General features: G+C 40.6%; 3 protein-coding genes across 21 annotated transcripts in view; 2 read left to right on the top strand and 1 right to left on the bottom strand.

Moving 5' to 3' along the window:
• The window catches only part of CYP3A7 (cytochrome P450 family 3 subfamily A member 7), a 51,314-nt gene extending 49,083 nt beyond the window's left edge, over positions 1-2,231 (top strand). The window contains exon 13 of the mRNA XM_077994340.1: positions 1,925-2,231. Coding sequence (XP_077850466.1) covers positions 1,925-2,020 — 96 coding nt within the window. The 3' untranslated portion in view covers positions 2,021-2,231. The remainder of the gene's footprint in view (positions 1-1,924) is intronic.
• The window catches only part of ZSCAN25 (zinc finger and SCAN domain containing 25), a 119,914-nt gene that overhangs the window by 43,431 nt on the left and 49,243 nt on the right, over positions 1-27,240 (bottom strand). For all 10 annotated transcript variants that reach the window (XR_013414662.1, XR_013414669.1, XR_013414668.1 and 7 more), the window contains one exon: positions 56-155. The gene's annotated coding sequence lies outside the window, so the exon portion shown is untranslated. The remainder of the gene's footprint in view (positions 1-55; positions 156-27,240) is intronic.
• The window catches only part of CYP3A5 (cytochrome P450, family 3, subfamily A, polypeptide 5), a 51,298-nt gene that overhangs the window by 11,189 nt on the left and 12,869 nt on the right, over positions 1-27,240 (top strand). Inside the window, exons 1-7 of one of the 10 annotated variants that reach the window (XM_077994515.1) lie at positions 7,219-7,448; positions 11,054-11,147; positions 13,485-13,519; position 13,891; positions 19,802-19,818; positions 21,664-21,763; positions 26,972-27,085. In XM_077994515.1, coding sequence (XP_077850641.1) covers positions 7,378-7,448; positions 11,054-11,147; positions 13,485-13,519; position 13,891; positions 19,802-19,818; positions 21,664-21,763; positions 26,972-27,085 — 432 coding nt within the window. In that variant the 5' untranslated portion in view covers positions 7,219-7,377. Of the gene's footprint in view, positions 1-7,218; positions 7,449-11,053; positions 11,148-13,484; positions 13,549-13,890; positions 13,892-19,801; positions 19,819-20,480; positions 20,488-21,630; positions 21,764-26,971; positions 27,086-27,240 lie in introns of those variants that run through there. The other 9 variants (XM_077994514.1, NM_001040219.1, XM_077994516.1 and 6 more) reach the window with 9 other exon arrangements.

Raw genomic sequence — 27,240 nt, 5'->3', positions numbered from 1 at the left:
TTCAAAATACAAATTTAATCAATCAGTATTTAAATTTCAAAAAATGGATGCTTACCCTCTGGTTTGTGAAGACAGAATAATATTCTTTCACTAGCACTGTTTTGGTCATGTTGGGATCTGTGATAGCCAGCACAGGTTGTTGACCCTTATAAAACCTGTGTGGAAAAAACAGAGTTGATTAAACATCAACAGCCTTATTCTACAGTTGGAGCCAAACCCAGGAAGCCAGACTTTGATGCTGATGTTACATAATCCCCCAGTTGTGCAATGCATAACAATCTTAGGTTCTAGTTCATTAGGGTGTGACACAGAGCAAGAGTCTGACATAGGAGTCATTCAAGTCTTCATACGATGAAGGGTAATGTGGGCCAAACAGGGAAGAGACATTGAAAGACCAAAGAGCTCTTCAAAGAGATCAATGTTAGAAACGAAGGGAGAGCGTTTGTTAAGTACGGTGGTGCATACATGGGTATTTCCTATGCCATTCTCCATAATGTTTTATATGTTTAAAATACTTCATTATCAAAAAGAATATTAGGTCCGTGAAAAGTTGAAGGCAAGTAAATCATCAAATGCTCACAAGGACTAAATGTCGCAAGGGGCAATTGCTGTGGGGCTCATGGACATCCAGAGCTGTGTGTTCTTTCTACTCAGTTGTGTTGTCTGTGTGGGCTGTGCCAGCTCCACAGCACCCCGCAGCCAGCACTGTGGTTGCTGAGGACTTGAGAGACGATGAAGTACAAAGAGGCAAAACCTTCTCCCTCTTGCTTCTAGTGAACGAACACAACACTGCACCTCTTCCACTGCTCTCACCAAACCTCTAGCCCCTCTGACAGGGAACAGCTGCTGCAATTGGCTGAGGACACCTTACAAAATCACAGTTCATCAGCCCATCAGGGAACACAATGGTTTAAGAATATTCAGCATTTCTTCAAATACAGCAGAAAGATACAGACAAAGAAATACTTATATATCCTTGCATTAAAAAGTCTTAATTTAATAACAAAAAAGAAAGAAAAATTCCATACTTGCAGAGAAAGTTAAAAAACAAAATAAAACAAAAAAACAGAACAGCAGAGCATAAATGGCTTCCCATTCTGTTTCTCTATATCTCTCAACCCTTCTTTCAAAAGCACGTTAAATCCAAAGTCTCTATGAAAGAGTTTTGGCTTTTAATTGAAAGTGTATTCAGATGGGAAGGAGATGATGCCATGCATTTATGAAGACAGAGGGTCTGAGACAATGCATGTGATAAAAGGGCACCTAAGGAAGAATAAAAGAAGGGAATAGGGAGACACTGGAAAGAACATGATGCTGAGAGTCCCTGGGCCACCAAAGCCTGGAGAAAAGTGGTAACCACAATGCTCCCAGCCTAGTTTAGACTGAAGACCTCAAAAAGTTTTACAATAGTGAATCTGGATGTTATCAGAACCAAAATGATGTCACGTGTGTGTTTCTGTGCGTGTGTTTGTGTGTGTGTGTCAGCATGTGTGTTAAAAAATCCTGACAAATAAATCAAAGCAGGCTATGAAGAGGGGATTCCCATGCTTCTGTGCCTGATAACACAACTGTCACAAACGCTTTGCGAAACCACAAGCTTACACAAGGCAATCCCAACCTTACACAAAAATATTTCTGCAAGGGCACCTGCCCAGCAACTGCCTTTCCAACTTTGGTGTGGCGTCACCCTTGTTATGGATCTTTGCAGCGAAGGAGAATTATTTCAAAACTGATATGAAATCCTCCTCATATTTTCCTTGGAACATCTTTGTCTTGCTTTACCTCCCTGAATTTGCACATAATTTGTAATGGTCACCAACTATGTGCATAGTCAGTAATGGATTTTTTTTTTTATACTTTGATGCTATACTGTCTACTTTTGCTTTATTTAATGCTTCTCAATATGTTTTTTTAACTGTTGCAGATCCCGCTGAAATTACGCTTTGGAGGACTTCTTCAACCAGAAAAACCCATTATTCTAAACGTTGAGTCAAAGGATGGGACCATAAGTGGAGCCTGACTTTCCCTAAGGACTTCCACTTTGCTCTTCAAGAAAGCTGTGCCCCAGAACACCAGAGACCTCAAATTACTTTGTGAATAGAACCCTGAAATGAAGACGGGCTTCATCCAATGTACTGCATAAATAACCAGGGATTCTGTACATGCATTGAGCTCTCTCACTGTCTGTGTAGACTGTTATACTTGGGAATATAAAGGAGACTAAATCAGTACTGGGGTAGTAGATTTGGCTTCTTTGTCATAGGACAATCTCAGCCACCCCTAGTTAGCACCATTAACTACTCCTGAGCTCTGATAAGAGAATCAACATTTATCAATCATTTCATCCACAGTTATTAATGAAAATAAGAATTATTTTGATGGCTCTAACAGTGACATTTATATCACCTGTTTTATCTGGAGTATTCTATAATAAGTTTTATGTTAAAAATTAATAAAAACCTCTTAATGAAAGTATCATCAGATACTTTCCTGCACATTAAGGAGAAATCTATAAAACTGAATGAATGAAAACCAACAAGTAAATATTTTGGATCATTGTAACCACTGTTGGTGTGGGACATTTGTCAGAATTCCAATGTGATTATCAACATAGGTGAGAGTTAATCCACTGTGACTTTGCCCATTGTTTAGAAAGAATATTCACAGTTTAATTATGCCTTTTTTGACTGAGCAGAGTGGCTCACGACTGTAATCCCAGAACTTTGGGAGACCGAGATGGACAGATCACCTGAGGTCAGGAGTTCGAGATCAGCCTGACCAACATGGTGAAACCGCATCTCTACTAAAAATACAAAAACTAGCTAGGTGTGGTGGCATGCACCTATAATCTCAGCTACCTAGGAGGCTGAGGCAGGAGAATCACTTGAACCTGGGAGGCAGAGGTTGCAGTGAGCCAAGATAGCGCCATTACACTCCAGCCTGGGTGACACAGTGAGATTCCATCTCAAAAAAAAAAAAAACAAAACCAAATTATGCCTTTTTGAAGCACATATATTTTGTAACATACAACTGAATTCCTTATTATATTATTAGTTTTGATTTAATATTTTCAACCCATCTCCCCTGATATTTCTGGGAGACAAGAAACATGTTTTCTTACACCTCTTGCATTCCATTCTCAACTCCCAACTCTCTTAATGCAATGAACACTTAATAAAAAACAGTCGATTGGTCAATCAATTGGGCAACAGGCTAAACGCGCTGATTCCTTTTCTTTTCCTACTCCTTCCTTTACTTTCCCTTCCTAAATAATTTAGTCCTAAAGTCATTAGGTGGGTGGCAGCCAGATGGTGGCCACACATTAAGGTAGAGAAGAGAGAGTCATGATGGCTCCAAGTCAGAGACCAAGTAGGGTGAGGACCAAGTAGGTGCTCATATGGAGAGACAGCCTGGCCTGTGTGTGGGAGTCCAAGCAAGCAGAGAAAGGGTCGACACAGAGGTGTAGCTTGCAAGAGCAGCCAGAGCCTAAATAGGGCATGGAGAACCCACGTGAGGTGAGGAGGACATCCATGAGTGGGAAGGGATGGGTGAGGTTTCACTACATAAAGGGGATTGATCAAATAAGTAAATATACTGGAAGCCAGGTGTGTCACTTTTGCAGAAAAGAGTCATGGATTCAGAAAGGGAGAAAACTAGCATGAATCCTATGAAATTAGATTAAAATGGATGTATCTATGTATATTCATATCCTTATAGATATATAAATGGTTAGATAGGTGATAGAAAGGTAACAGATAGAGGACAAGATCATTAGATAGACATACATGTATGTATGTGTTTGTGTGTGTGTACAAAAAACACATATGTCCTACTGCTCTCCACTGATAGGGCTAGGTAACAATGACATTTCAATAGTAATAAGCACATTTAGTGCCCCGATCTTGGCTTATGAATACCATTTTCCACTGAAAGGAACCAGAGTTCCTTAGAGAAATGGCTAATTCCAGGGCCAGGATTAAGAATGTTCAAGATAAGCCTAGGATATATTTTGTGCCAGGAAGCCAGAAAATGTTCAAATGATTTCCAAGTAATGTTTGGAAATGATATTTGAAAATGATTTCCAAATGATATATGGAAACACTTAAAGACTCCACCAAAGAACTATTAGGTCTAATAAACAAATTCAGTAATGTTGCTGGATACAAAATCAACATACGAAACCCAGTAGCACTTCTGCATGCCAACAGTGAAAAATTTGGCAAAAATAAAAAATGTAATCCCATTTACAATAACCCCAAATAAAATTAAATACCTAGGAATAAATTTAATCAAAGAAGAGAAAGATGTCTACAATGAATACTGTAAAACACTGATGAAGAAATTGAAGAAGACACCAAAAAGGATATTCCATGCTTATATATTGTCAGCATTAATACTGTTAAAAATGTCCACACTACCCAAAGCAATATACAGATTCAATGCAGTCTCTCAAAATACCAATGACATTCTTCAAAGAAATAGAAAAGAAAATTCTAAAATTTGTATGGAACCACAAGAGACCCAGAATAGCCAAAGCTGTCTTCAGCAAAAAGAACAAAACTGGAGGAATCATATTACCTACCTTCAAATTATACCACAGAGGTGTAATAACCAAAACAGCATGGTATTTGTATAAAAACAGACACATAGACCAATGAAATAGAATAAAGAACCCGGAAACAATTCCACACACCTACAGAGAACTCATTTTCCACAATGTTGTCAAGAACATACACTGGGGAAAAGACAGTCTCTTCTGGTGCTGGGAAAGCTGGATATTAATATGCAGAAGAATGAAACTAGACCCCTATATCTCACCAAACACAAAAATCAAATCAAGGTGGATGAAAGACTGAAATCTGGCTGAGCACAGTGGCTCATGCCTGAAATCCCAGCATTTTGAGAGGCCAAGGCCAGTGTATCACTTGAGGTCAGGAGTTCAAGACCAGCCTGGCCACAATGGTGCAACCCCATGTCTACCAAAAAATACAAGAGTTAGCTGGGCATTCTGGTGCGTGCCTGTAGTCCCAGCTACGCAGAAGACTGAGGTGGGAGAATCACTTGGACCCAGGAGGCGGAGGTGGCAGTGAGCCAAGATCATGACAATGCACCCTAGCCTGGGCAAGTCAGTGAGACTCTGTCTCAAAAAAAAAAAAAAAAAGACTGAAATCTAAGACCTCAAATGATGAAACTGCTACAAGAAAACATTGTGGAAACTCTTCAGAATACTGGTCTGGGCACAACTTTCTGAAAAACTACCCCACAAGCACAGGCAACCAAAGCAAAAATGGACAAATGGAATCAGATCAAGTTAAAAAGCTTCTGTGCTGCAAAGAAAGCAATCAACAAAGTGAAGACACAAACCACAGAATGGGAGAAAATATTTTCAAACTAACACTCTGACAACAGATTAATAGCCAGAATACATAAAGCGCTCAAACAACTCTGTAGGGAAAAATCTAATAATCCAATCAAAAAATGGGCAAAAGATTTGAATAGACATTTCTCAAAAGAAGACATACAAATGCCACATAGGCATATGATAAGGTGCTGAACATCACTGGTCATTAGAGAAATGCAAATCAAAACTACAATGAGATATCATCTCACCCCAGCTAAAATGTTTTTTTGTTTGTTTGTTTAACTTAGAAAACAGTTTTATTGTCAAACTGGCGCAAGAGCTGGTTTTTTGTGTTACCAAAACTGTTTGATCCCAAGCATAACTGGGCCAAAAGAGAGAGAAATCAAACTTTAAAATCCAAAATAAGGAAAGATCTACAATAATTTTATCCAAAAGACAGGCAGCAACAAATGCCAGCAAGAATGTGGAGAAAAGGGAACCCTTGGTACACTGTTGGTGTAAATTAGTACAACCACTATAGAGAACAGTTTGGAGGTTCCTCAAAACATTAAAATAGAGCTACCATAAGATCCAGAAATCCCCATGCTGGGTATATACCTGGAAGAAAGGAAATCCGTATATTGAAGAGATATCATCACTCCCATGTACACAATAGCCACTATTCACAAATGCCAAGATTTGGAAGCAACCTAAGTGTCCATCGACAGATGAATGGATAAAGAAAGTACTCCAATTATACACAATGGAGTACAATTCAGCCATGAAAAAAGTATGAGATCCTGTTATCTGTAAAAATATGGATGGAACTGGAGGTCATCATGTTAAGTGAAATAAGCCAGGCACAGAAACACAGACATTGTATGTTCTCACTTACTTGTGGAATCTACAAATCAAAACAATTGAGCTAATGTCTGGGCCTTAGTCAATTTTGTACCCTAAGTACTGGGAGCACAGTTTTTAAAATACGTGATGAATGCTTTAATACAGGAATGAACAGATGAGAGGCACAAGGTGGTTGGGGGTTCTTCTGATACACAGTAGCTTCCTTGACACATTCAGTACAACTCTCAACAGGTAAGTCTCTTCGTGTTATGTTACCTTATGAGGAATTAAGTGGCAGAACATGCCTTCTATTATTTTCCTTTGCAGAACAAGACCAATGTTGTGGGTTGGGACACAGTACTGGCTGCATTTGAGTCCCAAGTAACCATTAGTCTATTGCTATCACTACAGAGTCAGAGAGGATGACACACGGGGGCCCAGCAATCTCACCCAAGTCAACTCCACCAACATTCCTGGTTACCCACCGTATGTACAGTACCCTGCTAGGGACCAGGGTCACGACAGTAAATAATACCAGACTGTGCCCTTGAGGAGCTCACCTCTGCTGAGGGAAACATGCACAGAAACCCACAATGGTGGCAGAGAGGAAAGAGGACAATGGGACTGTGTGAGGGGGATAGGAGGCACCCAGAGGAGGAAATGGGTGAGGAGGTTGGTAAGGAAAGATTTTAACAGAAGGGGTCTGTCTGGCTGGACATGGAAGGACATGTAGGAGTCATCTAGAGGGCACAGGTACACTCCAGGCAGAGGGAATTGCATGGGTAAAGATCTGTAGGTATGGCTTGTGAGGATGGATTTCAATTATTCTGGAATGAGGGCGGCCATGGAGACAAGGGCAGGTGAAAGGAGAGTTAACAGATTTCATGCCAATGGCTCTGCTTTGAGTTTCTGATAAGAACCCAGAACCCTTGGACTCCCCACTAACACTGATTAAGGTTTTTATGATTCCTCATAGAACATGAACTCAAAGGAGGTCAGCAAAGGGGTGTGTGTGATTCTTTGCTATTGGCTGCAGCTGCAGCCCCGCCTCCTTCTCCAGCACATAAACATTTCAGCAGCTTGGCTGCAGGCTGCTGTGCAGGGCAGGGAAGCCCCAGGAACACAGTCCAGCAAACAGCAGCACGCAGCTAAAAGGAAGACTCAGAGGAGACAGTTGAAGAAGGAAAGTGGCGATGGACCTCATCCCAAATTTGGCCATGGAAACCTGGCTTCTCCTGGCTGTCAGCCTGGTGCTCCTCTATCTGTGAGTAACTGTCCAGGCTCCTCTCCTCTGTTTCCTTGGACTTGGGGTGCTAATCGGGCCCCTTTTCCCTTATCTGCTTAGAAGATCAAAAGAGATGTTCAAGGAGAAGTAGTACAATTGTTGGACGCTACAAACATAGAGAGGTTATTATTGATCTTATGCAGATCTATGAATGAATAAGTAAGCATTTCTCCCATCCACCCTCTAATTTTGGTGACTAGGAGGGTTTAGGGACAGCATTTGCTAGTGGGAATGATCGTATTACCTTAGATTTCACGAAGACTAATCAATGAAAACATGGCAGAGGCAGATTACAAACTACTGATCACGATGGGCAGCGTGATCCTCATCCCCTTCCCAGGCTCTGGGGCTTCTGGGAGCAGGAGGGAGTGGCTTGCGTTTTTGTCGCTTTATCTTTGTTTTCTGGGTTCTGTGTCTGCTGGAAGGGATGTGTAGAGGTATTGTCCCCTGTGAACCCGGTGGTTCCTGCTCCCCTGCCTTCCACCCCAGGACATCATTTACATAATGCACCAGAGAACACCAGTACTTCAGGGGAAGCTGTCCCTTGGCTCTTCCCTCTTTCCTGTGCCATGCCCCTGAAAATCCCCTCCGTCCTATGAGTCACTCCTCCACCCTGTCATACACAGAACTATTTATCTTGCAATGATTAATCTCTAGGGCAAAGGAGACTTGGAGGAAGTTCTGAAGATTTATTCTTTGCTTTAATCTTTTTCCTCTGGTTTCTGGGAGGCTAGGATTAATATAGAGCTTTGTTTCTCACCTAATGGGAATCTGCTAGCAGCCTGAAAAGGCAGGAGCCATGAAAGCCAATTTGGATTGTACATGTTTTCACCTTTATGTTACAGTACAGGAGGATGAACCCTCTCACTGGTGGGATTCCTGGCATCCTAGAGCAGGTGGAGAGAAGAGTTACTTTCCACTGTGGGTAGTGGAGGTTCAATCTATCACATTTGACTTCTACCTCAATTTGACTTTTACTAAGAGTAGGGAACCACAATGACATGAAAATAGAAAATATAAACCTCATTTTAATTCTTTCACAGAAAGCTTAGGAATTCAGTGAGTTGTGGGAACATGGTTTCCATTGTCTAACATTTTTAAATGAATTGATATGATTCAAATTCATTCCTATTTAAACCAGAATTTTTTGGAGATAGACTATTTCCAGCATGTTCCTTCTGGATGATAAAAAGAGGGCTGTTAGTTCAGTATTTTGTGACAATAAATGTGTGTAAAATAATGTCACCTTTCCTAAATGTCAGAAATATTAGTCTAATGCTCGAATGTATACCTCTAAGACAAGACTGCACAGATGTCTTTTTAAATATACCTGCCCGGCCATTTATTTTAATACCTCCTATTCGAAAATACCTGCCTAGCAGATTAGCTTAAACTCTCAGGGCAGGGGAGTAAGCAAGACTGTGAGCCAGTGACGATAGCAAAGGCATCCAGGTAGGATCAGTATGAAGTGAAAATATTCCTCAGCTCTCAGGGTAGAACTGCAAAGAGGTAGTCATGGGTCCTGGCCCCACAGTGGACGTCACTCAAAGGGCAAACCGGTTGGCATCTCATCTGCTTCAAGCCTGGACACAGGGGCACCATCTGTGTCACTCTGTGTGTGGTCTGCCATGTTGTGGGGCTGTCACTACAGATTTGGGCAGCCGGGCAGACAATACCTTAGCCTTAGACGATGCTGGTGCAGCCCAGGAGTCAGATACTGCAGTGTAGACCATGCCTTCCTTAGGCCAACACAATTACATGCACTAGATGACTGGCTTTTCTGTTAGCCTCTTCATTGGAACCAAAAGCAGCATTACTCTACCAAACAGAGGGGAGCTGAAAAGAAACAAGAGTTCGCCCAGCCCAGCGTCTGCCTTGACATGGTATCATGTAAGTCTATATACTCACCAAGATCTTTCCTTGGGCGCCAGTGCTGCTGACACATTAACTCAATAGCTTGTCCTCACCTGAGAGGTCAGGTAACATGTTTAAGGTTCAGGAGCAGAGATTAGTGTCATTGATTTGACATGGCTGTGACAACAAAGGAGGGAACTGAAGTGGGAATACCCAAGGCCACCCTGGTTTTGGCAGGTGGTGCAAGCACTTCCACTAACTGTTCTAGGGCAGGGAACCAAATGTATGACTGGGCCTGCCCATGCCGCCTCTGCTGAGTCCTCCAAACCCTGCCCTTCATGAAATTTCTTAGTTTTCTTTTATCACATTTTATAAGTCACTGGATGGTTACAAAATGTTTGGCACCTATACTGCCTTGAAGGCTAACCTCTAAAGAGGAGTAAGCAAGGTCTTAATACAACTCTCTGGGATGTTTTATCATTACTTCTCTTACATGCCATACTGCATCTTTTGCTATCAACAGGAAAGTACCTGGACTTTGGAAGGTCCCTCCCTGTCTTTTAGCTGAAGGTACATATGAGGCATGTGGATTCTTTTATGCACGGCATCTTTTTCAACTACATTTGTGTAGTTTGCCTCTCTGGAGTCAACCTTGTGAGGCTAACAGCTTCACAGCTGAATCAGTGTCTGGCAACCTCTTCCTTCAGCCTCTCTTCTTCCTCCAGTTTTCCATCCCTCAGTCACACTAGAGGGGGAAGACCAGAAAGGATTCAGAACCATCAGTTGGAGGAGTTTGCATGACTCACGAAAGATGAGTTGCAGGCAGGCCTGCCATAGTGAACACCAGGCTTAATGAGTTTTTCCTCAGAGATACTTCATGTACAGAGGTAGTGAACTGACTGCTTTCGATTGACTACCTTGAAAAAGATGAGTGTGCCTGGCACAGTGCTTCTCACGCGAGTATTACCTGAGAAGTATTAGTTGCTGGTTCTTCTGCACACCATCGTTCAAGGACATATGGATCAACCATCCTCCTCAATAGCTCAAATCAGAGACTGAGGTGTAGCTGAAAGCTGCCCACATTTCTATAAGGCCAATAGATGCCATGAACACAGTTGTCAATCTGTAGAAATAAGGACTCCATGACTCCTCCAAGGCCTCTCTGTGAATGAAGGTTTAAGGGCTAGATCCTAAAACAGGGTCAGAGATGAGAGGGAAGAAAAAGCATAAAAGTTTCTGAGCAAATTGTAAGGGCAGTGTCAGCATAGGCTCTCGGTGACCTTCTGTGATTGAGTGGATACAGCGATGCAAAATCTCATCATCAATGCAGAAGACAAAAAAAGTCTCACCCTTTCTACCTAGGATGAGAATCCCCAAATCAGGGAAGAGTCCACTTACTAAATAGATATAAGGGAATGAAGTGTCCTGGAAGAATTCCTGCCTGAATCTCTCAGGAGCATTTGAGAACATTTCTCAAGTATTCACTCCAGGACTGGGACTATGAAGACTTCAGCTGCTTTCAGCTATGGGACTTTTAGGGGTCTCAGAGTAGAGTCAGGAAAGGACCTGATGAGTGAATCCAATTACTGCCATTGGAGTTGCTGTTATTATTTATCGTGTACATATTACCTCCCTCTCGTAACCATTCCAGCTCCTGAGTCGGTAACTCAGCAGCCCTCCGATCTATAAAGTCGCAAACCTTGTGACCTGATGTCTGTTTCACTTCATAGATACGGGACCCGTTCATATGGACTTTTTAAGAGACAAGGAATTCCAGGGCCCACACCTCTGCCTTTTTTGGGAAATATTTTGTCCTATCGTCAGGTGAGTTGTTTGAACTTCCTCTTTTGCTTCTCATGGTTGCAAACATCAGCTTAGTTCCATCAGTAAAAATGCTCCTCCTTGGGAGGGAGTTCTGAAGTTTCACATTTTCAGAAATGGTGGGACTGGGTGCAGTGGATCATGCCTGTAATCTCAGCCTTTGTGAGTCCAAGGCTGGCAACTTGCTTGAGCCCAGGAGTTTGAGACCAGCCTGGGCAACACAGTGAGACCTCCGTCTCTAGAAAGAAAAAATTACTGGTGCATGATATGGTAGCCCATGCCTGTAGTCCCAGCTGCTCTGAATGCTGAGGTGGGAGGATTGCATGAACCCAGGAAGTCAAGGCTGTATTGAGTTGTGATTGCACCACTGCACTCCAGCTTGGTCAACAGAGCAAGACGAAGGAAGGAAGGAGGGAAGGAAGGAAGCAGGGAGGGAGGGAGGGAGGGAGGGAGGGAGGGGGGGAAGAAGGGAGGGAGGGAGGGAGGGAGGGAAGGAAAAAAGGAAAGAAAAGAAAAGAAAAGAAAAAAGAAAAGAAAAGAAAAGATGTGTAGGCTCACAGCCAGGTTTACCCCAGGGCTTTCTTGCTAACTCTCAGGAGCTTCAGGTTTGCCTCAGTTGAATAGCCCAGATGTCAGGGAGTTCAGCACTTGATGTTCAGGACTTGATGTGCAGACTTTGTGGCACCATAAAGAGAATTTTCTTTTTGCTCCTTGCAGGTTCCCAGGAAGGTATAGTCATACTTAGTTAGCATTAAGAGAAAAGCAGGAAGGGGGGCCCTGGTAGTGGCTCATTAGCTGTGTGTACCAGATTCAAACTTGGCTCTTTGTAGCAAGAGCTCATGAGCAGTCTTTTTTTCCCCTTCCTCCTGAACAACTTTGAAACTTTAGTTTATTAGGCAACCTAAATATTCTCCCCATCAGGTAATTTGCACCTATTTGAATTCTCTCAAGAACTGTTAAACTCTCTGAGCATATTTCCATGGCTCTATCCCAGCTGTTATAACATCTTTTGCAGATTTGAGAGAAAGAACAAGAGGGTTCTGCTTTGCTTCTTTTCCTTCAAAGGCTGCACCCTATGGGTGAGTCTGAGCAGGGAGTGGATGTAACTGAGATGAGATGGTGGTTGTCCATCAACCTCAGATATTTAAGTAGAAAATGAATTTGGTGTTTTTTGTTGTTGTTTGTTTGTTTTTTACACAAAGGTGCGAACACTTATGCAAAATCATTAGAAAGGAAATAGCTGACAAAATTATTAAGTATTTAATTTTACTGAACAGAATGTCATACATGCCACATGGACTGTAAACTGTGGCCGAGCCTTTGTAGCTACCCTGGTCTGATGCTTTGCCCAACGTCTGGCCCCTGGAGGGAAAGTCACGAGCTCATGCCCAGAAGGCCAGCACCAGCAAGCTGCTCTCCAGCCCAGATTTCCTATCCTGTATACCTGAAGCTTGTTTCTCAGATTCTAACACTCACAACTGAGGCCTCTGTTGTCTGATTACTGTCTGAGAATTCTATACCATTTTACTCTCAATAAAAGCAGTAATTTCTTCTTCATCTTTCCCAGATCAACTCTTACAGTAGATAGACATTTCTGGGACCTTCTTTTGCACAGTTAAAACATCATAGCTGAATCTTAGCAACAGGAAGGTTTGTTTTTACGTTTCAGAAGTGAAAGCTCAAAGCACGCATTGTAATTGGGTGTGATCTGCAGAGGTGGCACTTCTCCATCTTTTCTGTGTTAAGCTAGAAAACCGGAAAGGAAGTCTACTTTCTCATTCACTCACTCACCACTCATTTTCTCACTCAACAACATGCCTTAGACTTATCTAAATCTGCAAGACTAAAAGAGGCCCCTGGTTTCTTTAACTTTCTAAGTCTGCTAGAATTCTGGAGAGAGCACATGAGATAAATGAAAAGGATACTGATGGAGGAGATAAAAAAATTATGCATTCCCTGCAGACACTCACTTTTCTTCAGCCTCAGTTTCACCCCTGCCCTTGCAGGTGATCATTCAGGGAGTTAGGAGACTTTCGAGAGAATAAAAGAAAAAGCAAAAATACATCAGAAAGACAAGGAATTACTAGTCATAGATAAGGGTGAGTCCTTCAGTACTTGGAGAAAATTCAAGAGTGACTTTAAATTCCCCACTTCAAATATATCCTCTGTTTTCTTGCCTTTCCCTTAAGACATCTCTGAATAAGCTTCCTCCAACTGCCAGTGAAAGATAGCAGGCCTGAGGCCTGATTTCACTGGATGCAACTGTTTTCAGCCCCAGTTAGAGGTAGGGTTCATTCTATTTAAAATAATAATCAAATTGTATTTTGTTTCTTCTCCCAGGGTCTCTGGAAATTTGACACAGAATGTTATAAAAAGTATGGGAAAGAAAAATGCACAGGGGGGGGCGGAGCAAGATGGCCGAATAGGAACAGCTCCAGTCTCCAACTCCCAGCGCGAGCGACACAGAAGACCGGTGATTTCTGCATTTTCAACTGAGGTACTGGGTTCATCTCACTGGGGAGTGCCGGACGATCGGTGCTGGTCAGCTGCTGCAGCCCGACCAGCGAGAGCTGAAGCAGGGCGAGGCATTGCCTCACCTGGGAAGCGCAAGGGGGAAGGGAATCCCTTTTCCTAGCCAGGGGAACTGAGACACACAACACCTGGAAAATCGGGTAACTCCCACCCCAATACTGCGCTTTAAGCAAACAGGCACACCAGGAGATCATATCCCACGCCTGGCCGGGAGGGTCCCACACCCACGGAGCCTCCCTCATTGCTAGCACAGCAGTCTGTGATCTACCGGCAAGGCAGCAGCGAGGCTGGGGGAGGGGCGCCCGCCATTGCCGCGGCTTAAGTAGGTAAACATAGCCGCTGGGAAGCTCGAACTGGGTGGAGCTCACAGCAGCTCAAGGAAACCTGCCTGTCTCTGTAGACTCCACCTCTGGGGACAGGGCACAACTATACAACAACAAAAGCAGCAGAAAACTCTGCAGACGCAAACGACTCTGTCTGACAGCTTTGAAGAGAGCAGTGGATCTCCCAACACGGAGGTTGAGATCTGAGAAGGGACAGACTCCCTGCTCAAGTGGGTCCCTGACACCTGAGCAGCCTAACTGGGAGACATCCCCCACTAGGGGCAGTCTGATACCCCACACCTCACAGGGTGGAGTACACCCCTGAGAGGAAGCTTCCAAAGCAAGAATCAGACAGGTACACTCGCTGTTCAGAAATATTCTATCTTCTGCAGCCTCTGCTGCTGATACCCAGGCAAACAGAGTCTGGAGTGGACCTCAAGCAATCTCCAACAGACCTACAGCTGAGGGTCCTGACTGTTAGAAGGAAAACTATCAAACAGGAAGGACACCTACACCAAAACCCCATCAGTACATCACCATCATCAAAGACCAGAGGCAGATAAAACCACAAAGATGGGGAAAAAGCAGGGCAGAAAAGCTGGAAATTCAAAAAATAAGAGCGCATCTCCCCCGGCAAAGGAGCGCAGCTCATCGCCAGCAACGGATCAAAGCTGGACGGAGAATGACTTTGACGAGATGAGAGAAGAAGGCTTCAGTCCATCAAATTTCTCAGAGCTAAAGGAGGAATTACGTACCCAGCGCAAAGAAACTAAAAATCTTGAAAAAAAAGTGGAAGAATTGATGGCTAGAGTAATTAATGCAGAGAAGGTCCTAAACGAAATGAAAGAGATGAAAACCATGACACGAGAAATACGTGACAAATGCACAAGCTTCAGTAACCGACTCGATCAACTGGAAGAAAGAGTATCAGCGATTGAGGATCAAATGAATGAAATGAAGCGAGAAGACAAACCAAAAGAAAAAAGAAGAAAAAGAAATGAACAAAGCCTGCAAGAAGTATGGGATTATGTAAAAAGACCAAATCTACGTCTGATTGGGGTGCCTGAAAGTGAGGGGGAAAATGGAACCAAGTTGGAAAACACTCTTCAGGATATCATCCAGGAGAACTTCCCCAACCTAGTAGGGCAGGCCAACATTCAAATCCAGGAAATACAGAGAACGCCACAAAGATACTCCTCGAGAAGAGCAACTCCAAGACACATAATTGCCAGATTCACCAAAGTTGAAATGAAGGAAAAAATCTTAAGGGCAGCCAGAGAGAAAGGTCGGGTTACCCACAAAGGGAAGCCCATCAGACTAACAGCAGATCTCTCGGCAGAAACTCTCCAAGCCAGAAGAGAGTGGGGGCCAATATTCAACATTCTTAAAGAAAAGAATTTTAAACCCAGAATTTCATATCCAGCCAAACTAAGTTTCATAAGTGAAGGAGAAATAAAATCCTTTACAGATAAGCAAATGCTTAGAGATTTTGTCACCACTAGGCCTGCCTTACAAGAGACCCTGAAGGAAGCACTCAACATGGAAAGGAACAACCGGTACCAGCCATTGCAAAAACATGCCAAAATGTAAAGACCATCGAGGCTAGGAAGAAACTGCATCAACTAACGACCAAAATAACCAGTTAATATCATAATGGCAGGATCAAGTTCACACATAACAATCTTAACCTTAAATGTAAATGGACTAAATGCTCCAATTAAAAGACACAGACTGGCAAACTGGATAAAGAGTCAAGACCCATCAGTCTGCTGTATTCAGGAGACCCATCTCACACGCAGAGACATACATAGGCTCAAAATAAAGGGATGGAGGAAGATTTACCAAGCAAATGGAGAACAAAAAAAAGCGGGGGTTGCTATACTAGTCTCTGATAAAACAGACTTTAAACCATCAAAGATCAAAAGAGACAAAGAAGGCCATTACATAATGGTAAAGGGATCAATTCAACAGGAAGAGCTAACTATCCTAAATATATATGCACCCAATACAGGAGCACCCAGATTCATAAAGCAAGTCCTTAGAGACTTACAAAGAGACTTAGACTCCCATACAATAATAATGGGAGACTTCAACACTCCACTGTCAACATTAGACAGATCAACGAGACAGAAAGTTAACAAGGATATCCAGGAATTGAACTCATCTCTGCAGCAAGCAGACCTAATAGACATCTACAGAACTCTCCACCCCAAATCAACAGAATATACATTCTTCTCAGCACCACATCGTACTTACTCCAAAATTGACCACGTAATTGGAAGTAAAGCACTCCTCAGCAAATGTACAAGAACAGAAATTATAACAAACTGTCTCTCAGACCACAGTGCAATCAAACTAGAACTCAGGACTAAGAAACTCAATCAAAACCGCTCAACTACATGGAAACTGAACAACCTGCTCCTGAATGACTACTGGGTACATAACGAAATGAAGGCAGAAATAAAGATGTTCTTTGAAACCAATGAGAACAAAGATACAACATACCAGAATCTCTGGGACACATTTAAAGCAGTGTGTAGAGGGAAATTTATAGCACTAAATGCCCACAAGAGAAAGCAGGAAAGATCTAAAATTGACACTCTAACATCACAATTAAAAGAGCTAGAGAAACAAGAGCAAACACATTCGAAAGCTAGCAGAAGGCAAGAAATAACTAAGATCAGAGCAGAACTGAAGGAGATAGAGACACAAAAAACTCTCCAAAAAATCAATGAATCTAGGAGTTGGTTTTTTGAAAAGATCAACAAAATTGACAGACCACTAGCCAGACTAATAAAGAAGAAAAGAGAGAAGAATCAAATCTACGCAATTAAAAATGATAAAGGGGATATCACCACCGACCCCACAGAAATACAAACTACCATCAGAGAATACTATAAACACCTCTACGCAAATAAACTGGAAAATCTAGAAGAAATGGATAATTTCCTGGACACTTACACTCTTCCAAGACTAAACCAGGAAGAAGTTGAATCCCTGAATAGACCAATAGTAGGCTCTGAAATTGAGGCAATAATTAATAGCCTACCAACCAAAAAAAGTCCAGGACCAGATGGATTCACAGCTGAATTCTACCAGAGGTACAAGGAGGAGTTGGTACCATTCCTTCTGAAACTATTCCAATCAATAGAAAAAGAGGGAATCCTCCCTAACTCATTTTATGAGGCCAACATCATTCTGATACCAAAGCCTGGCAGAGACACAACAAAAAAAGAGAATTTTAGACCAATATCCCTGATGAACATCGATGCAAAAATCCTCAATAAAATACTGGCAAACCGGGTTCAGCAACACATCAAAAAGCTTATCCACCATGATCAAGTGGGCTTCATCCCTGGGATGCAAGGCTGGTTCAACATTCGCAAATCAATAAACATAATCCAGCATATAAACAGAACCAAAGACAAGAACCACATGATTATCTCAATTGATGCAGAAAAGGCTTTTGACAAAATTCAACAGCCCTTCATGCTAAAAACGCTCACTAAATTCGGTATTGATGGAACGTACCTCAAAATAATAAGAGCTATCTATGACAAACCCACAGCCAATATCATACTGAATGGGCAAAAACTGGAAAAATTCCCTTTGAAAACTGGCACAAGACAGGGATGCCCTCTCTCACCACTCCTATTCAACATAGTGTTGGAAGTTCTGGCTAGGGCAATTAGGCAAGAGAAAGAAATCAAGGGTATTCAGTTAGGAAAAGAAGAAGTCAAATTGTCCCTGTTTGCAGATGACATGATTGTATATTTAGAAAACCCCATTGTCTCAGCCCAAAATCTCCTTAAGCTGATAAGCAATTTCAGCAAAGTCTCAGGATACAAAATTAATGTGCAAAAATCACAAGCATTCTTATACACCAGTAACAGACAAACAGAGAGCCAAATCAGGAATGAACTTCCATTCACAATTGCTTCAAAGAGAATAAAATACCTAGGAATCCAACTTACAAGGGATGTAAAGGACCTCTTCAAGGAGAACTACAAACCACTGCTCAGTGAAATCAAAGAGGACACAAACAAATGGAAGAACATACCATGCTCATGGATAGGAAGAATCAATATCGTGAAAATGGCCATACTGCCCAAGGTTATTTATAGATTCAATGCCATCCCCATCAAGCTACCAACGAGTTTCTTCATGGAATTGGAAAAAACTGCTTTAAAGTTCATATGGAACCAAAAAAGAGCCCGCATCTCCAAGACAATCCTAAGTCAAAAGAACAAAGCTGGAGGCATCACGCTACCTGACTTCAAACTATACTACAAAGCTACGGTAACCAAAACAGCATGGTACTGGTACCAAAACAGAGATATAGACCAATGGAACAGAACAGAGTCCTCAGAAATAATACCACACATCTACAGCCATCTGATCTTTGACAAACCTGAGAGAAACAAGAAATGGGGAAAGGATTCCCTATTTAATAAATGGTGCTGGGAAAATTGGCTAGCCGTAAGTAGAAAGCTGAAACTGGATCCTTTCCTTACTCCTTATACGAAAATTAATTCACGATGGATTAGAGACTTAAATGTTAGACCTAATACCATAAAAATCCTAGAGGAAAACCTAGGTAGTACCATTCAGGACATAGGCATGGGCAAAGACTTCATGTCTAAAACACCAAAAGCAACGGCAGCAAAAGCCAAAATTGACAAATGGGATCTCATTAAACTAAAGAGCTTCTGCACAGCAAAAGAAACTACCATCAGAGTGAACAGGCAACCTACAGAATGGGAGAAAATTTTTGCAATCTACTCATCTGACAAAGGGCTAATATCCAGAACCTACAAAGAACTCAAACAAATTTACAAGAAAAAAACAAACAACCCCATCAAAAAGTGGGCAAAGGATATGAACAGACATTTCTCAAAAGAAGACATTCATACAGCCAACAGACACATGAAAAAATGCTCATCATCACTGGCCATCAGAGAAATGCAAATCAAAACCACAATGAGATACCATCTCACACCAGTTAGAATGGCGATCATTAAAAAGTCAGGAAACAACAGGTGCTGGAGAGGATGTGGAGAAATAGGAACACTTTTACACTGTTGGTGGGATTGTAAACTAGTTCAACCATTATGGAAAACAGTATGGCGATTCCTCAAGGATCTAGAACTAGATGTACCATATGACCCAGCCATCCCATTACTGGGTATATACCCAAAGGATTATAAATTATGCTGCTATAAAGACACATGCACACGTATGTTTATTGCGGCACTATTCACAATAGCAAAGACTTGGAATCAACCCAAATGTCCATCAGTGACAGATTGGATTAAGAAAATGTGGCACATATACACCATGGAATACTATGCAGCCATCAAAAAGGATGAGTTTGTGTCCTTTGTAGGGACATGGATGCAGCTGGAAACCATCATTCTTAGCAAACTATCACAAGAACAGAAAACCAAACACCGCATGTTCTCACTCATAGGTGGGAACTGAACAATGAGATCACTCGGACTCAGGAAGGGGAACATCACACACCGGGGCCTATCATAGGGAGGGGGGAGGGGGGAAGGGGGAGGGGGGAGGGGGGAGGGATTGCATTGGGAGTTATACCTGATGTAAATGACGAGTTGATGGGTGCAGCACAGCAACAAGGCACAGGTATACATATGTAACAAACCTGCACGTTATGCACATGTACCCTACAACTTAAAGTATAATAATAATAAATAAATTAAAAAAAAAAAAAAAAAAAAAAAAAAAAAGAAAACAAATGCACAAATAAAAAAAAAAAAAAAAAAAAAAAAAAAAAAAAAGTATGGGAAAATGTGGAGGTGAGTACTCTGGAAACCTCCATTGGGTAGAACTGCTGCCGTGATGAGGTTACCCACTGCAAAGAGGATAGTCTCTGCCCAGGGCTTCATGGGATGAAGCTCTTGCCAACCCAAATAAGAGAGAGGTTCTCTGAAAGAAGAGGGTAATTATTTGGGAGTAGAATATTGCAGTGGGAATCTGCTTGCCATTATAAATGATGTGCAAATTCAGGGAGGTAAACAAGACAAAGATGCTCCAAGGAAAATGTGAGGAGAATCTCATAACTGTTTTGAGGTAATTATTGTTAGCTACAAAGATTAATAACAAGGATGACGCCACACCAAGGTTGGACAGGCAGTTGCTGGGCAGGTGTCCTTGCAGAAATACTTTTGTGTAAAGTTGAAATGGACTTTGTGCAAAGTTGTGGTTTTTGTTGAGACTTTTGTAATAGTTTGTTTCCAGGAACACAGCATGAGAATCCTCTCTTCATAGACTTCTTGGGATTTATTTGTCAGGGTTAAAAAAACAATTAGTGACATCACTTTGGTTCTGATAATGTTCACACTCGCTATTGTAAAAATTTTCGAGGCTTGTCCTACCAAGGATCCCATGTGTCACCAGGTGTCGAGGTCTTCAATCTGAACTAGGCTGGGAGCATTGTTGTAACCACTTTTCTCCAGGCTTTGGGGGCCCAGGGACTCCCAGCATCGCCTTCTGTCCAGTGTCTGCCTATCCCCGTCTTCTTTTTTTCTTCCTTAGGTGCCCTTTTATCACATGTGTTGTCTCTGACCCTTCTAATATGTGCTCATAAATGCATGGCATCATCTCCTTCCCATATCGATTCACTTTCATTTAAAAGCCAAAACTCTTTCATTTAGACTTTGAATCTAACATGCTTTTGAAAGAAGGGTTGAGAAATAGTAGAGAAACAGATTTGGAAACCATTTATGCTCCCCTTTTTAAAACTTTCTCTGCAAGTATGGAACTTTTTGTTCTGCTTTGTTGTTTAAATTTAAGCCAAGACTTTTTAATGGAAGGATATACAAGTATTTATTGGTTCATACCATTTTGCTTACTTTGAAGAAGAAATGCTGAATATTCTTAAACCATTGTGTTCCCTGGTGGGCTGATGGGCTGTGATTTTATAAGGTGACCTCAGCCAACTGCAGCAGCTGTTCCCTGTCGTCAGGGCTAGAGTTTTGGTGAGAGCAGTGGAAGAGGTGCAGTGGTGTGTTCGTTCACTAGAAGCAAGCAAGAGAAGGCTTTGCCTCTTTGTACTTCTTCATGTTCTCTCATCAAGTCCTCAGAAACTGCAGCGCTGGCTGCAGGGTGCTGTGGAGGTGGCACAGCCCATACAGGCAACACGACTGAGCAGAAAGAACACACAGCTCTGGATGTCCGTGGTCCCCACACCAACTGCCCCTTGCAACATTTACTCTTTTGAGCATCTAATGATTTACCTGCCTTCAATTTTTCACTGACCTAATGTTATTGATAATGAAGTATTTTAAACATATAAAACATTATGGAGAGTGGCATAGGAAACACCCATGTATGCACCATCCAGCTTAACAAATGCTGTACTGTCATTTCTAACCATGATGTCTTTAAAGAGCTCTTTGGTCTTGCAATGTCTCTTCCCTGTTTGGGCCACATTACCCTTCATCGTATGAAAACTTGGGTGGTTCCTGTGTCAGACTCTTGCTGCGTGTCACACCCTAATGAACTAGAACCTAAGGTTGCTGTGTGTTGTACAACTAGGGGCATGGGTTACATGATCAGGATCAAAGTCTGGCTTCCTGGGTGTGGCTCCAGCTGCAGAATCAGGCTAGTGAAGTTTAATCAGCTCTGTTGTCCCCACACAGAACGCAAGATGGTCAACTCCCTGTGCTGACCATCACAGATCCCGAGATGATCAAAACAGTGCTAGTGAAAGAATGTTATTCTGTCTTCACAAATCGAAGGGTAAGCATCCATTTTTTGAAACTTAAATAATGATTGATCCATTGATTAAATTTTTATTTTGAAAAAACTTATATATTCACAAAGAGTTACATAAAAAATGGACAGGAAGGTTCCATGTACTCTTCATCCTGTCCCCTACAATGGTAACATCTTGCAATCCTGCGTTAACTATAAATATAGTATATTCATATTAGGTTGGCGCAAAAGTTAAAATGGCAAACTGAAATAACCTTTGCACCAACCTAATACTATAGTACAGGAAATTGACTTTGATATAGTTTACAGAGCTTATTCAGATTTCACCAGTTTTACATGCCCTTGTTTGTGTGTGTTTATGTGTGTGTGTAGTTCTAAGCAAATTTTTCACATTCGTAAATTTGCACAACGACCAGCACCATCAAGATGCAGACCTATTCCGTCACCATGTGGCTCCCTCCTGCTAGCCTACAGTCACAACATGGGGTTTGTCTTTTTCTCTGACAGGGTCTGTATCAGAGCAAACTTTCTATTTGAGGAGGCCAATGTATTAATATTTCCTTTTATGGATTGTTATTTTGGTGTCAAGTCTGAAAATCCTTTGCTTAGCCCTCCTTTCTACATTGCTTTTTCTAAGAGTTATATAGTTTAACACTTTACAAAAAGTAACTCTATTACCCATTTTGTGTTAATATTTGCATAAGTTATCAGATTTAGATCAAGGTTCATTTTTTGCGGACTATGGCTGTCCAAATGTTCCAACACCATCTTGGAAAGGTAGGCATATTGTCAAAAATCAGCTGAGCTTACTTTGTGCATCTATTTCTTATTGTTTACTCTGTCCCATTGATGACTGTGTTTACTCCTCCACCAATACCACACTGTGGTGACTCTAGTAGCTGTACAGTAACTCTTAACATCATATAGAGCGATTCTTTCTACTTCATTGATTTATATTTTCAAAATAGTTTTAGCTTTTCTTATCCCTTGCCTTTCCATAAAAATTCAGAATAAGCTTATGTGTCTACAAACAAACCAGCCATAATTTTGATAAGAACTGAATGAAAGCAGAAGTATTTAATCTTTTGGCTTCCCTGGGCCACAGTGGAAGAATTGTCTTGGGCCACACATAAAATACACTAACACACACACACACACACACACACACACACACAAAAGGTCCGTTTATAGTTTTCATTATATCTACCACCTCAGATAAGCAAAAATGTCCTCACGTAATAATCCTAATTATTCACTGCCCCATTCAGAGGGTCTTTCAAAATCATTGAACAGTCCCAAGTTTGCAATCACTGATACAGAAAATTTACATATCTAACTAAAAAAAAACTTCACTACTTTTTTTGATATTTTTTATTATAAAAGAAAAGAGGACAACATAAAACCAGTGGAGTACTTGACATTGTTTTTGAGAAACTAATGCATCAGTATCTGGCTTGATGGAAGTAGTTGCAATTCCCAGTGAGTTCTCAAGGTGCTCACCAGATATTTTGGTTCTAGTTTTACTCTTCATGTTCTTCATCCTTGAAAATAGTAGCTCACAAATGTAAGTGCTGCCAAAAAGCAATGACATGAATTGTGAAGTGAGGGATATTTGTCACTGGGAAGATAGTATCACAAAAGTCTAGTAAAAAGGGATGATCAAATTTTTCTTTAAGTTGAAAGTCAGATTGCAGCTCTCGGCATTCCATTTGAAAATTGGTAGGTAACATATTTATGTCAACTGAAAATGGAGTCATAAATATACCAAAATACTGATTATTTTTTCAGAAAACTTGAAATACCTGTTTTCAAATTCCTGTATCAAATTGAAAAGCAAGGCTGCATATTTTTGGCTGTTCACAGGACCATGTTTAGCCAACACATCAAAATGCATTCAATTGTTTGCCTTAATTCGAGCTTGCCATAATTTCAGTTTCATTTGGAATGCTGTTATGGTTTGAAACATTGTATTATTAAGTTGGTTTTCACCTTGAAGACATAGGTTTAACTCACTTAAATGGGCTGTCAAATCCACTAAAAATGCTAAGTCTGTAAGCCAGTTTTCATTGGCAAGTTCTGGCACAAATTTTGTGTTTGATACCATAAACGGCTTGATTTCACATCACAAAGCATAAAATCTTTACATTTCGCCTTGACTTAACTGTCTTACTTCTAAAAAGGGAATGACGTTGCTAGAGTCAGCATCCATACTTTTAAGGAATTCCTGGAACTAGCGATGATTCAATCCCTGGGCCCTTGTAAAATTTACAGCCTTCATGACAATTGGCATGACGTTATCCATTTTTAAAGCTTGTGCACATGGATTTTCTTGATGTATTATGCAATAATACTTGATCAAACGTGAGTTTTGTGCGGCAATTGCATCATCTTCTATTAATTGTACAAGCCCCTCTCTTTTACCTACCATCGCCAGGCACCATCTGTAGCTGTATCAGATATGTTTACAATGGACAAAGAAAATCACTTTAACGTATTTTTCATTGCTTTGTATAAATCTCTTGATTTAGCTGTGTCTTTTAATGGCACGGTGACATTTCCATTTCTTCAGTGACATTATATTCATCATCAATACTTCCAATAAAAATAGCAAGTTGTGCCGTATCTGTAGCGTCAGTCAGTGCCTTCATCCATCACCAAAGCATACAATTTTAAATTAGCAGTTTTACTCTCCAAACATCTTTCAATAGATTTCCCAATTTCTTCAATTCTCCTGGCTATAGTCTGGTGAGACAAACTGATTTTAGAAATATCAGTTTCTAAAGGCGAATAATATCTACCACATCTTCCATACATTGCTTAATAAACTCACCATCAGTAAATGGTTTTGATTTTTTTGCTATTAAATTTGCTAACACATAACTCGCTTTTACCTTACAATAGAGTTCGTTTGAGTTGTAACTATTTTAAATATCTTTTTTGTTGAAAAGAGACTTTTTTTTTCAGTTCTGCTATTTTGTCCTTACAACACATACACACCAAATTTGTCAGCAGGTTTTTGCATATAATGCCTCTTCAAACTGTAGTCTTTGAAAACTCGCACAAATTCCACAGAAATTAAGCAGAGTGCTTCGCTATTTGCCTCAACAAGAAAAATAGTCATTTGTCCACTTTTCATTGAACAATCTTCCTTCATCCATAATTTTTCTTTCTTAGGGTTCTGCTTTCTTTTTAAGACATTGTGGAAGCCATTCTGGAGTTAAAAGCATTATAATAGATAAGCAACTATATTTACTTTTATTATGAAAATTAACAGATACGAAAATAGAAAGCAAGGTTTAATAATCAAATAAGAATACTTACATGTCTTCTAAATAATATTAAACATCTATCATTTACAAAAGTAGGTTGAAATATTATTGATAATCACTGTGTTTTACTTGCCAAGTCACCACAAACACACCTAATATCTGATGGTGTCAATTCAACTGTCCATGATTGGTAGATAACACACTGGAAGTCGCACACCACCATAAAACTGAAGCCACACATGCATACAAATAGTGAGAGTGTCTGCTGTACAGCAGCGCTCTGCCTTATCCAGAATACACACTTGAATTCTTTGTCACAATTCACTTCACGTAGCATTGCAATAGCGTCCTCTCGCTCTTTATTTTGTTAGTTAATTTTAAAGGTTTTTCATTTCTTCTAGCTGAACTGTTTGCAATTATAATGCAAATTATGGATACTAGTCCATTATTTGTGGATGTGACATACTCTGATTATACCTTTCCATTCCATTGTCGTCTACAAAGTTCACCCTTGAGAATCGAATAGTCAAATTACAAAATTACCAAAAGAAATCGCAAAAAAACTCAAAATGTTTTAAGAAAGTTTCCAAATTTGTATTGGGCTACATTCAAAGCCATCCTGGACTGCATGAGGCCTGCAGGTCACAAGTTGGACAAGCTTGAATTAAACCAATAGAACAACTTGGGTATAATCTGTATCTTTATGATGTTCAGTCTTTCATTCCATGAATATAGTACGCCTCTCCATTTCTTTAGCTTTTGTTTCTTTCCTGAACATTTTGTAGTTTTCAGCATGGAGATCCTGTACATCTTTTGTTAGATTTACACCAGAAATATTTCATTTTTGTTGGAGTAACTGTAAATGATATTGTTCTTCTTGTATTTTCAGATATTGATTGTTGTTACATAGAAATCTGAATAATTTTGTGTGCTGAGTTTGTATCCTATAGCCTTGCAGAACTTAACTTCATTCTAGAAGTCTTTTTGTATATTCCTTGACATTTTATACATTGACAATTATGTCACCTGAAAATAGAGACAATTCTATTATTTCCTTTCCAATCTGTATGCCTTTTATTTCTTTTTCTCGTCTAATGTATTAAGACATCCAGTATGCTCTTCAGTAAGAATGTTGAGAGTGGGCATTTTTGAATTCTTCTTTATCTTGGAAAAGCCATTCAGTCCTTCATCATTAAATGTGATTTAACTGATTTTTTTATAGATTGTCTTTATCAAGTGAAGGAACTGTCTCTCTCTTCCTAGTTTATTGAGATTTTATCATGACAGCTGGAAGTATACATTTTAAAACAAAACATAGTTGTTGAAGATAAGAGAAAGTTCCAAGCATGCTGCCTTGATAGTCCAGCCCCAAGTTGGGAAAAAGAATTATCCCTTTCTTTTTCCTTCTATTTATGGAATAAAAAATTAAGAGAAAAGAATTTTCATGGAATTGCATTATTCCTTCAAAACAGGCTTCTAGTCTTAAGTATTACCTACTTTTCTAAAAAATCACCACATCATAGCATAACTTTTTCAAGTCGCCCATCTGTAGGTGTATTAAAGACAGAGCTGGTTTGAGGCAACATACAGTCTTCCCATCTGTCACCAATCCTTTTCTACTCTGCACACTCAGAGGAAGGGTTAGGTCTTGTTCCTGTCTATTCCACTGGAAGAACAGTTCCCTACCACGTGGAGCATTTGCACTTAAAAGGAGACTGAGATAGAGAGGCAGGAGACCACACCAGATGGCTGGGTCTCCCAACTCCCACCCCTGCCCCACATACACTCAGAAGAGGCTAGATATCTAGGATCTCTATTGAGCATCTTGGATGTGGCCTGCCATAACATTATATACAGTCAATAAATATTTGTTAAATAAGTGATGCCTCTTCAACATATTTTGTGCAACCATGAAGATCACCACAAGTAATGTGAGACAAAACGTTTCCGCTTTGAACTCTAGCCTTTAGGTCCAGTGGGACTTATGAAAAGTGCCATCTCTATAGCTGAGGATGAAGAATGGAAGAGAATACGGTCATTGCTCTCTCCAACCTTCACCAGCGGAAAACTCAAGGAGGTATGAAAACAAGATGAGTTTTAATTAGAAATGTAAAGAATGAATCTGGGGACAGGTAGAAAGTAAGATCACAGTCCGTTTCCAAGGGGTAGTCCACTGAGTTCAAGCTTCCTAAAAATGGTCTTTTATCTTTATGTACAGAAAAGACATCACAA

This window comes from Macaca mulatta, chromosome 3, assembly GCF_049350105.2.
Source record: "Macaca mulatta isolate MMU2019108-1 chromosome 3, T2T-MMU8v2.0, whole genome shotgun sequence".
Taxonomy (NCBI): domain Eukaryota; kingdom Metazoa; phylum Chordata; class Mammalia; order Primates; family Cercopithecidae; genus Macaca; species Macaca mulatta.
This window is presented reverse-complemented; position numbering and strand designations above follow the sequence as displayed.